Source organism: Mesoplodon densirostris, chromosome 10 (assembly GCF_025265405.1).
Source record: "Mesoplodon densirostris isolate mMesDen1 chromosome 10, mMesDen1 primary haplotype, whole genome shotgun sequence".
In the NCBI taxonomy this organism is placed as follows: domain Eukaryota; kingdom Metazoa; phylum Chordata; class Mammalia; order Artiodactyla; family Ziphiidae; genus Mesoplodon; species Mesoplodon densirostris.
The window spans coordinates 105,241,082-105,253,780 of record NC_082670.1 but is presented as its reverse complement, the minus strand read 5'-3'; the positions used below and the strand labels follow the sequence as shown (position 1 = coordinate 105,253,780).

The 12,699-nt window shown below is 41.1% G+C and overlaps 1 protein-coding gene across 1 annotated transcript in view; it reads right to left on the bottom strand.

Annotated features, from left to right (window-relative positions):
- Positions 1 to 5,698, bottom strand: part of MKRN2 (makorin ring finger protein 2) — a 29,747-nt gene extending 24,049 nt beyond the window's left edge. The window contains exon 1 of the mRNA XM_060111595.1: positions 5,583 to 5,698. Coding sequence (XP_059967578.1) covers positions 5,583 to 5,608 — 26 coding nt within the window. The 5' untranslated portion in view covers positions 5,609 to 5,698. The remainder of the gene's footprint in view (positions 1 to 5,582) is intronic.
- Between the last annotated feature and the right edge of the window lie 7,001 nt (positions 5,699 to 12,699).

Genomic DNA, 12,699 nt, shown 5'->3' with positions numbered 1-12,699 from the left:
ACTGGAGAATGATTGACAATGTTCAAACGCTGGGAAAGGGAGTGGACTCTAAGGAAGGTCAGAAGGCCCGACTGTCCTTCCCAGAGAAAGGGTACCAGAGAACACGGGTGGCAATTCATGCTGCACCTCGGCCCTACAATGGGCCTGGGAGGCTGCTGAGCTGGAGGCCACAAGTTTTTAAGCCCTTCCATCCCTCCTTGCTCCCTAAGCATACTTCTAACTTTCTCCACCTGTCTTATCTCCCCAAAAGCAGAAGTGCTGACCAGGCCCAGCTGACAATTTCTTTTCTCCCAGGAAATGTTAGAAGGGTATATTCTACTTTGTGTGTCAGTGTCTACTGAGTTTGGGTGGCATGAGCCATCTCTAAATACACCAACAGAATCAAATTTCTGAGCCTACAAAGATGACTGGACCTGTGATGTAAGTGACTATACTAAGGTGGCGTCCTATAGGGTCTTTTCTAGGTGGTCAGTTATGCTTTTCCCAGGCAACACCCCCTGGGAGTCTTCCACTAAATCAGGGATTGTGTAGTAACTTGCTAAAAGGCTGCTGTAGATTTACTTAAAAAGAAAGAAAAAAGGCTCAGAATCTGGCAAACGAAGGGTATTCTTGTTAGAAACTTAAAAAAAAAAAGGCCTATATGAAAAGAATCTTGTCACAATACTGATTTAAAAAGTATGCAGAAGAGTTAATAGACAGGGTCTGAGCTTGCTTCCGAGGCAAGGCCCTGCTTACAGCACCTGGGACTCGGCTGGTAAACAGTTCCCTACGCTGATATAAACCGCCTCTAAGTGATCCAAGTGGCTCACTGGGCCTATACTGTGTACAATGTGGTTTACGCTGAACGTCTGCTTTCCTTCTGGGAGCCTGGTTTGGGTACATGCTGGGCAGAGGGTGACTGTCCAGGGCACTGGATCTCTAGTGGGCTTCCCTGGGCACATGGTGCTGCTGCATTTCTGCTGTGGGAGGAAGAGTGTGCTGTGACCCTTTACGGGAGGAAGTGAGGGCACGAAGCCTGCACACTGGCTCCTCCAGATGCCGCCTGAGTCCTTCTCCCTCGTGATCCATCTGTGAGTCCTCACTACTCACTGTGACAAATCTTCGCCTTGAGCACGACTATGAGCTAAGGCCCATGGGTCATTCTAGCCAATCACTAGCTGTAGGGGTGGTCTTGGGATCCTGGACACTAAAGTTTATTACGCTTCTAAGCAGTTTGGTAATTCTTCTTGAGAAATGCTACTCAACACTGTGACATTATTCCAATCAACCTCAAGTATGGTAATCTTCGAAGGTATAAAAGTAAAAAAATTTTAAAAATAAAAAAATAAAGAAAATCAGTGCCAAGAGGCAACTCCGATTCTCAGGATTAGAAAACTCATAAAGAGAGGAAGAGAACAGGTTCTAACTGGTTACATAAACAGTTTCACAAAAGAGAGATCTAACAAATACCTCATTAATAATTTCTTGTGGAGAACTAGACAGGATTTCCTGAAAGAATGAGGGTAAGAGACTACCAGAGCTCCTCTACCAGATCCTACCTGTTAACCAGGCATGCAAGAGGAAGGACGTCAGTGGTGGCCCCGCAGATGCCTTTTATAATTCCACCTCCTCCCGTAAGTCCTATTCAGAAAACTTGCCTTCCAAACTGCACTGATTATCTTTCCCATCAAAAATCCAAAATATTTAACCACCACCTAAAGCTTCTAGTTTTGTCACTTATAAGCTGGTGACTTCATGCAAGCCATTTCACTTCTGTAAGTGACTGAGCTGAAATTTTAAGAGGTTCAAAAATAACTTCTAGGCCACCATCACTGCCTTCAACAAAGGTGGGTGTGAAACAAGTGTTACAAGAGGTGGAGCCAGCCAGCCCTATTTTTGTAGCATATGTCACCATTTCCACTCCCCAGTGACAAACACAAAACTTCCTTGAGCGCAACCTGCCTGTCCTTCGGGGCATCTTTGTCATGTGCTTATAGCGATTCCTCAGCATCTAGGTTATACTAAGCTTAATCCAGGCCTTTTGCATGTTACACCCTGTAATAAATTTCCAACTGCTCACCCTACCCTATGGCCAAACCATCCCTTATATCTTCCTAGAGAGAAGACTGAGACATGAGCTAGGGAGGAGTGTGGGCTGTTGCTAGTATGTGGGGGCAAGTGCATGGCTGGAGACTCAGAGCAGGGAGATTTCTAGGGGACACTCCTAAGTCATCTGTTATCCTGGGTGACCCCAAAGACCGTTTCAGATGGTGTGGCTATTATATGCTGCAAAGGATATGAGGTTCACTACTGGCCACAGAACCGCCAGCAGCCCTTGCTGTGCCTGACGGCTGAACCAAACAGAATCAATCTGGTTTCTTGCAGGTCTTTCAATGGTGCCTGCCTCTAGCAAAACACTTTTGCAAATCGTTTCCAGGTATATGGGTAATTTGCATTCTCAGCGTCACCTTCCTTTATGTTTTCGCACATAATTTCACAGACTTAAATTTTATGGCTGTACTGCTTGTGACAAAAGATCCATCAAGGGGGAACACAGCTAATGTGAGGCACGGTAGTAGGCTTGAAATAACTGATAAGAGGTGGGGATGAAATAAAGTACAGTGTAGTGGTTAAAGGAAGACTCTGAGGTCAGAGAGCTTCCTGTGACTTTGAGCAACTTAATTAAATCTCCAAACCTGTTTCCCCATCTGTAATATGATATAGTTGTACTTCACAGACTGCATGTCAGTGCTTAGCCTAACGCCATAAATGCTCTTAGGATGGTTACTCGTTGTTATCTAATCTCTTAACCAACGCTGCCGGTTAGGCATTACTATCCCAATTTTACAGATAAAGAGACTGTGATATCAGAATCAGAATCCAGAACTGCCCAAGTCTGGAGCTCAAGCTCTTCCCACCACTCACTGGCCACAAGATGCCCCATATTTTGTGACTTTCAATGAGTCAAAAGCTCCAGGCCCGACTCTCAGGAAACTGTAATTCTAGGTCTTGTACTACCGATTATAAAACAAAGGGACCTCTATCACATTGAGGAGGAGGACAAACAAATTGGTTACCAAGCAATAATAAAGGCCTGCACCAGGGCTTTGAAAACAGACTGGAAGACATAGGGAGATGGTTTGGAAAAAGAATCAGCAAAAAAGGATCCCCAGATTTAAATTCTGGATAGAGTGGAATGTCAAGAAATCAGGGGAGCTGACTGATAGCATAACTGTGTGAGGGGCCATTCTTGCATTCCAGGCAATAAATATGGAGTGTCTTTGTCATTAAGTCTGGGAATCCTAGCATTTCACATCCATCTCTCTGAGGGAAATAATTCGTATTAGAATGGAAGCAAAACAAACTCTCTGTTCAGCTGACATTCAGAATAAGCAAGTATATCACATCCCACAGCAAGGAAAACAAACCAAAAAACAGTTTGCATCCTGACATAAACCAAAAACAGCAGACCACCCAGTTTAGATCTGGTCCCCCAGATAAATCATACCTGGATCATTTCATGTAAGTTACCAATGTGTGGAGATAGGACTTCAGTGAATAAGATAATCAAGTGAGAAAAGCTTTCCCATCACGAGCACACTAACGTAAACCTGGTACTCTTGGTAATACGGCCGTTTCTCCTGTTTAAATATGTGTTCTGTTTTTTATTTGGCGAGGCAGCCCTCGTGAGGCCCAACTCCTCCACATCCCTTTGCAAGTAACCTTTACTCTCCTTATGGTTTTGGTTGAGTTTTCTTTTCATATGATCATATTAAAAGATTTGAAAATTCCTGTAGCAAAGAAACTTTAATTTAGCATTTCCGAAACTTATCTGGAAGCCATAGGGTCTACAAGAGCATAAATTCTGACGCCACATATCTGCCACCTGGAAGCTGAATAACCTTGGCAAGTCAATGCCGAGGCTTGGTTTTATTATCTGTGGAATGGTGCATGTTGCTGGATTACATGCGACACGGCTGTAAAGAACCTCAAAGAGCACCCAGCACACTGCGAACCCCTGCAACGAACAACAGTTAGTACTTAAACAGAATCGATCCCTTCCCAACGTTCCAACCCACTCTAGTTTCTCTGCACCAACTTCCTGCAGGACACCCCTATTTGGGAAAAAACAGAACTAAAGCTTTTAGGTCAGGCCATCTCCTAGTATAGAAGGAGAAAACCCAAGATGATCCTGATTTACATTTTTGTTCCTGCAGTTAAATGTGAATTAGGGGCAAGGTTCAAGCCTGAGCACAAGGTTTCCTTATCAGTAAAATTAGATTATCTCACAGAGTTGAGATTCAGTTACAAAGCATCATATAAATGTGCACTGTTATGTGGCCGCATCTTAGTAGCAGTAACCAAAATTTGCTATACAGTCCACAATGACTAAGAATATTGCTCCAACAGGGGGAAATTTATACAAATAAAAATAAACATACACAAAGGTCTTCACAAAAGACCTTCTATTACAAATAACCTAGTAAAACTCTTTTCTATAGACACTTAAGTGCAAGTTTCTGACAACTGCTAAATATACGTCACCTAGGCCTTGCATAAACTGGCTGAACAGTTAATAGAGACTAATGCTAACAGGAAACTTTTTACATTATACTGTCTCAACTATTCATACTAACGAAAAGAAGTAACAACACAGATGATAATTAAATAAACTGCTCATTACACAATCAAACCATACAACTGTGAGCTGTTTTTTTCCCCCCACAATCAATGTTTCCCACACAGACTTAACTGAAACCAATTATTAAAAGAAAAATCGTACTTTGCAGGTACAATAAGACTAGGATCCCAGTACCTTCAAGCCACACGCTTAGCAAAGAATGAGGGTGTTACTCATCTAATTATTTGTATTTAACAGGAGCAGTGCAGCCATCGGGCTTTGAGTTTTCTACAACCAGCCACCCATTAATGTTGTATTTCTCCACGGAAATGGGTCTCTCAGTAAGATGAGAGTCTCAACCTCCGTTAGCCCGAGTTTCCTGCACTGCAAAATAGGAATAATGTCTGCCTAGTAGTGAAGACTAGTGACGAGTACAAACGACTTGGGAATATGCGGGGCAATGAACAAAATTCCAGTAAATGCTATTTTCCACACAGCAATTCTTAACTCGCTAACTCTGCAAGTTTACGCTGCATCGGAATTCTCCAAACTCTTAGGAAACCAAGGCTGCTTTCCGGGCCCCAGCTTCTTTGAGGCCCTCACCGACGATTAACAGCCTACACCTGCGTGGTATCTCCATCTGCAAACCACCTCCTGGTGCCCCTTTACTCAACTCCAAGTCACCTTTTCCAGCTAAACCCTCCCGGCCCGGCCCCCAGGACCCCACCAGCACTCCTTCCTTCCAGCCGCACGGGCCACCCCTGGAACTCGCGGCACAGCCGCCCGCGCTGGCTTCGTCCGGATGTCCCCACAAGGCTCGGCCACGCACGGCCGAGCCCCAGGCTCCGGCCGCCGCGCCCTCCCCGCCTGGGGAAGCCGGACCCCGAACCGGGAGCCACTTTCCACGACCCCGCTCCGGCTTGTTTCCCTGGCGCAGGACTGGGGCGCACCCGGGGAAGGACCTGCGGGGCCGCGCACTGACCTGCAAGTGACCTGCTTGGTGCTCATGGCGGTTGGGTGGAAGGGCCGCCGTCACGCCGCCGCCTCTCGCTCTCGTCGCCGCCTAGGCCTCGGCCCTGCCCATCCCGCGCGGCCGCGTCACGCCGGCGCACGCCGTCGTCCCCGTGCGGCACCTTTGTAGCGCCGGCAGCAAACCTCGCCACCCTCACAATTGGTTCCTCCCCAGGGGTGAGGCTGGGCCGACCCCCAGCTGACTCATTGAAAGCACTCCTAGTCCGGCATTTTCAAACCTCCTAGGCGGGGCCTGGCTAGCCTCCCAGTCCTGCGGATTTTATCCCAGGTGCCGACTATTAGTTCCTATGGGTCTGCCCCTTTCTCCAACTGCATTTCTTAGCGGATTCTCACGGCCTAGAATTACCTCACCCCTCCCGAGGCCAAGCTCCCGCCTCTCCTCTGCGCACCTTAATCCCAAGTACTCCTACCCACCCAAACCCTCCCTAGGCCCCTTTCTCACACCCGGCCTCAGCTGTTCCCGCCAAGCCTCGCCTCCCACTTAAGTAATTCCTTAGCCCTCTCCATTTTCAAAATCTCCATTCCCACCCCAAGTTTTAGACCTCATTTTCTCTCCTGGCATTCCTCAACTATTCATCTTCCATTTCCTCTGGTGGAAACCCCAAAAGACGTTCGTGACACTTTCCCCTGGTTGTCTACATCCTGCAGATCCTGCTTCCACACCCCTCTCCAAAGCGTCCCTCTTCTCTCCATTTCCACCGTCATGGTTCCTGTCTAAGCAAGTGGCACTCCTTGCCTGGGCCCATGCACTGGCCTCTTAACTGGTCTTCTGGCTTCTGTTCCTGCCCTTTTCTAGTCTGTCACACAAAACCTGTTTTGTTTTGTTTTTAATTAATTAATTTTACCTGATTTATTTTTGGCTGCGTTGGGTCTTTGTTGCTGCACGCGGGCTTTCTCTAGTTGTGGCGAGCAGGGGCTACTCTTCGTTGTGGTGCGTGGGCTTCCCATTGCTGTGGCTTCTCTTGTTGCGGAGCACGGGCTCTAGAGCGCAGGCTCAGTAGTTGTGGCGCACGGGCTTAGCTGCTCCGGGACATGTGGGATCTTCCCGGACCAGGGTTCAAATCTGTGTCTCCCTCATTGGCAGGCGGATTCTTAACCACTGTGCCACCAGGGAAGCCCACAAAACCTGTTTTTAAAACATAAATTGGATCATGTCATTCACCTCTATTAACCTCTCAGTAGTTTCCCATTGCTTTTTTCAAAATTTCTTTTTTAAATTGTAAAAACTTAGATAATAGTAAACTACAGGGAAGTGCACAAAATACATATATACATATGTGAATTTTTACGTATGTATACGCTCATGAAACCAGTAACTAGATCAATATAAAGAACTTTATCAACACTCCAGAGGGCTCCTTTATGCCACTGCCCAGTCAATACCTCCCAATTGTTCAATTCTTTGAACAATTGTTTCAATTGTTCTTGACGTTCATATAAATGAAATAATTCAGTATGTACTCTCGTCTTTCTTTTGACCAACATTCCAGAGATCTACCCATGTTGTTATACACAGCTATATGTTGTTTTTACTTTGCTGTAAAAATATTGTCTTCTGATGAATGAGCATCGTATATACCTCCAATTACTTAGAACTTTTGAAATTTCTCTCAGAAACTTTGGAAGAATATTGGAAAATTTGTAGTTTTCAGTGTACAAGTCTTCAACAACTTTTATTAGATTTATTCCCAGGTACCTAGATGAGTTTTTTTGATACTGTTTTAAATGATATTTTTTAAAATGTCCTAATTGTTTGTTGCTTGCTCCATACTACACTCATGTATTAATTTTAATTGTTTGTTTTATATTTTCTACACACACAATCATGCCATCAACAAATAATGACAGTTTCACTTTATTTTCAACCTTCATATCCTTTATTTCTTTTTCTTGTCTTATTGCACTACTGAGAATCTCAGTGCAAGTGTAAATAGAAGCAGTAATAGTGGACACCTTGTCTTGTTCTTGAGTTCATGGAAAGTATTTAATATTTCATCATTAATTAAAATGTTAGCCCTAGAGTTTTTGAAACTATCCATTATCAAATTAAGGCAGTTTCTTTATCATTCTAGTTTTCTTAGAGTTTTTAATCATGAATATGTCTTGTTTTTTTAATCAAATCTGTTTCCCCCCCCATCTATTGAGAAAATCATGTCTTATCCTTTATTTGGTTAATGTGTTGAACTATATTGATTGATTTTTGAATGTTAAACCAACCTCAGATTCCTTGGCTATACCCCCACTTGGCCATGATATATTATTCTTTCTATAAATCATCAGATTCTATTTGTTAATATTGTTTAGGAGTTTTGCAACCTTATTCGTAAGACATATTGGTATGTAGTGTTCTTTTTTTTGTAATGTCCATGTCAAGTTTTGTACCTGAGATGTGCTGGCCTCATAAAGTGAGTTCGAAAGTCTTCCCTCTTTTCTATTCCTTGGAAAAGTCTGTAATATAGCTATTAATTTTTTCCTTAAATATTTGGAAGAACATACCACTGAAGCCATCTCAGCCTGCAGATGTCATAAGATTTTTTATTAAAGGTTTAATTCTGTATTACATATAGGGCTACTCAGATTTTATCTTCTGTCAGGTTTGGGAAGCTTTTTTCCCCCCAAGTAAATTAGTCCATTTCATCTAAATTATGAAACATGGAGTTGTTAATAATATCTTCTTTAAAAAAATGATCTGTAATGGTGTCTCCTTTCATTACTGATATTAATAATTGGTGTTTTAAATCCATTTTACTAGAATTTTATCAATTTTGTTCATCTTTTCAATGGACAAGATTTTGGCTTTGTTCATTTTCTCTATTGTACATTTTTTTTTCTATTTCAGTGATTTCTGCTCATATCTTTACTATTTTCTTTTTCTATGTCCTTTGAATTCACATTGCTATTGTTTCTGGCTTCCTGAGATGGAAATTTAGATCACCAGTTTTCAAATGTTCTCCTTTTTTAAGTATTTAAAGCTATAATTTTCCCTCTAAGCACATTTTAATTGTGTTCCACAAGTTTTTGTCATATTTTCCTTATCATTCAGTTCAAATATTTTCTAATTTCCATTCTTTGACACGTATGTTACTTAGAAGGGTTCTGCTTAATTTCCAAACAACTGAGGACTTTCTAGTTATCTTTTCCTTACTGATTTCTAGTGTAATCCCATTGTGGAATTGTCTATTCTCCTTTTGGTTTGGTCAACATCTGATTTATATATTTTGAAGCTGTGTTTTAGGTTCAGACAAATTTAAGATTGCTTTAGCTTTTTTTTGTTTCAACACATCACTAAGAAATGTCCTTCTTTGTGCTTAGTTGCACATGTTAATTAGGGCAGTGTTATATCAGTGAAAGAATGTGTTAGAATGTGTCTAGAAATTCTTTTAATTTAAAAGTGTACTTTGTCTGATATTAATATAATCATATCAGCTTTCTTTCAGATAGTGCTTTTATGGTATATCTTTTTCCATCCTTTTATTTTCAACTTACCTGGTATTTTTATATCTAAACTGTATCTCTTGTAAATGGCATATAGTTGATTAATTTTAAAATCCTATCTGATAATCTTTGTTTTGAATTGGATTATTTAGACCATTTACATTAAATGCAATACAGTTGGATTTAAATTTACCATCTTGCTATTAATTTTCCATTCATATCATCTGTTATTTATTCTCCTTTCTTGTATTCCTTTGGATTAAGTATTTTCATTTATTCCATATTTTTCTTTATTGATTATACACTTTTTTTTTTTTTTGCAGTATGTGGGCCGCTCACTGTTTTGGCCTCTCCCGTTGCGGAGCACAGGCTCCGGATGCACAGGCTCAGTGGCCATGGCTCACAGGCCCAGCCGCTCCGTGGCATGTGGGATCTTCCTGGACTGGGGCACGAACCCGTGTCCCCTGCATCGGCAGGCGGACTCTCAACCACTGTGCCACCAGGGAAGCCCTGATTATACACTTTTAATTATCATTTAAAAATTATTCTTTTTTTTTAAATTAATTAATTAATTATTTTTGGCTGTGTTGGGTCTTCGTTTCTGTGCGAGGGCTTTCTCTAGTTGCGGCAAGCAGGGGCCACTCTTCATCGCGGTGTGCGGGCCTCTCACTATCGCGGCCTCTCTTGTTGCGGAGCACAGGTTCCAGACACGCAGGCTCAGTAGTTGTGGTGCATGGGCTTAGTTGCTCCACGGCATGTGGGATCTTCCCAGACCAGGGCTCGAACCCGTGTCCCCTGAATTGGCAGGCAGATTCTCAACCACTGCACCAACAGGGAAGCCCCTAAAAATTATTCTTTTAACGATTACCCTAGGGATTACAATATGCGTCTGTGAATTTACTAAAGTACTAGTGCCTTAAATTAGTACTAGTACCACTTCCTCAACAATGCAAAAAACCTATGATAACTCCATTAACTCTCCTACCCCATTTTGTACTATTGTTATCATATATTTTACTTCTGCATATGTTTAAACCCAACAACATATTGTAATGAATGTTGTTTTAAAATGTGGTATTCTTCATTTCTTTCAACCATTCCATGTTTCCATCTAGGATCATTTTTATTCAGCCAGAAGAACTCTTTTAGTATTTCTTATACTGAAGATCTTCCAACGATTAATTTTCTCAGCCTTTATTATTTGAGGAAGTATTTGCTCCCTTTTAAAACATGCCTTTTATTTTAGAATAGTCTTAGATTTGCAGAAAAGTTGTGAAGATAGTAGAGACGTCCCATACACTTCACATCCAGTTTCTCCTATTATTAACATCTTCTATCAATATGGCAATGTATGTTGAAACACTAATGCGTCATTATAAACCAAAACCCATACTTTATTCAGATTTCATTAGTTTATACCTTTTTCTGTCCCGGGATCCCATCCAGGACACCACATTGCATCTAGTCCTCATGTCTCCTTGGCTTCTCTTGGGATGGCAGTTTCTGAGAGTCTCCTAATTTTTGATGATCATGACAGCTGTGAGAAGTTCTGGTGAGATATTTTTCAGAATATCCCTCAACTGGGATTTATCTCATGTTTTCCTCATGATTAGACTGGGATTATGGGTTTCGGAGGTGGGGGAAGAACTTGGAGCTAAAGTGCCATTCTCTTCATGTCATATTTGGATTAGACACACAAACTACTGAAACTGACTCAAGAAGTAGAAAATATGAATAGACCTCTAACAAGAGACTGAATTAGTAATCGAAAAACTTCCCACAAAGAAAATCCCCAAACCAATGGCTTCACTGGTGAATTCTATTAAACATTCAAAGAAGAATTAACACTAATCCTTTACAGATTCTTACAAAAAACAGAAGAGGAAATACTTCCCATTCTATGAGGCCAGTACTACACCTTGATACAAAAACCAGACAAATACATCACAAGAAAACTATAGACCAATATACTTTATAAATATAAAAACCCTCAACAAAATACTAGCCAATGGAATGCAGCAGCATATAAAAAGGATTATACACCATGACCATGTGAGATTTATCCCAGGAGTGCAAGATTCATTGAACATAGGTAAATCAATCAATGTAGCTCACCATATAAATAGAAAACAAAAATATGGTCATTTCAATAGAAATGGAAAAAACATTTTGACAAAATCCAACACCCTTTCATAACAAAATCACTCAAAAAAACTAGGAAGAGAAAGGAACTTCTTTAATTTGATAAGATCATCTATCAAAACCCCACAGTTAACATCAGACTCCATGGTGAAAGACTGGAACTTTTCCCTCTAAGATCAGGCACAAGATGAGGATGTTTACTCTTAACACTTCTATTCAACATTATACTGGAATTTCTAGCCAGGGCACTTAGGCAAGAAAAAGAAATAAAAGTTATTCAGATTGGAAAAGAAAAAGTAAAACTATCTTTACTTGCAAATGATATGATCCTGTATAAAACTCTTAGAAGAAAGCATAATCATAAATTTTCATGACATTGGATTAGGCAATGGATTCTTAAATAGGACAGCAAAAGCATAAGAAACAAAAGAAAAAATGGATACATTTGACTTCATCAAATTAAAAAAAATTTTTGCTTCAAATAGCACCATCAAGAAAGTGAAAAGACAGTATTTAGAATATATATAGTATATCCAGAATATATAAACAAACAAAAAATACAAAAAAAAGACAAAGATATATAAAGAACACAAACTGAACAATGAAAAAAAACAAATAACTCAATTAAAAAATGGGCAAAGCATCTGAATAGATATTTCTCCAAAGAAGAAATACAAATGGCCAACAGGCACATGAAAAGATGCTCAACATCATTAGTCATTAAGGAAATGCAAGTCAAAACCACAATGAGATACCAATTCGAAACCACTAGGATGGTTAAAACAAGAAATACAGACAATAACAAGTGTTGGTGATGTGGAGAATTTGGAACCCTCTTAAATTGCTGGTGGGAATGGAAAATGGTGCAGCCACTTTGAAAAAAAGTTTGGCAGTTGCTCAAAATGTTAAATACAGAGTTACTATGTGACCCAGAAATTCCACTCCTGGGTATATAATCAAGAGAATTGATAACATATGTCCACACAAAATCTTGTACAGTAATATGAAACTTGTTTATAGCAGTATTATTCATAATAGCCCCAAAATGGAAACAATCCAAATGTCCATCAACTGACGGAAGGATATACAAAATGTGGTACCTCTGTACAACGGTATATTATTCAGCCATAAAAAAGGAATGAACGGGCCTCCCTGGTGGCGCAAGTGGTTGGGAGTCCGCCTGCCGATGCAGGGGATACGGGTTCGTGCCCCGGTCTGGGAGGATCCCATATGCCGCGGGGCGGCTGGGCCCGTGAGCCATGGCCGCTGAGCCTGCGCGTCCGGAGCCTGTGCTCCGCAACGGGGGAGGCCACAACAGTGAGAGGCCCGCATACCGCAAAAAAAAAAAAAAAAAAAAAAAAGGAATGAACAACCAATACATGCTACAACATGGATGAACTTTGAAAACATTTTGCCAAGTGAAAGAAGCCAGATACAAAAGACCACATATCGTATAATTCCACTTATATGAAATGTCCAGAATAGACAAA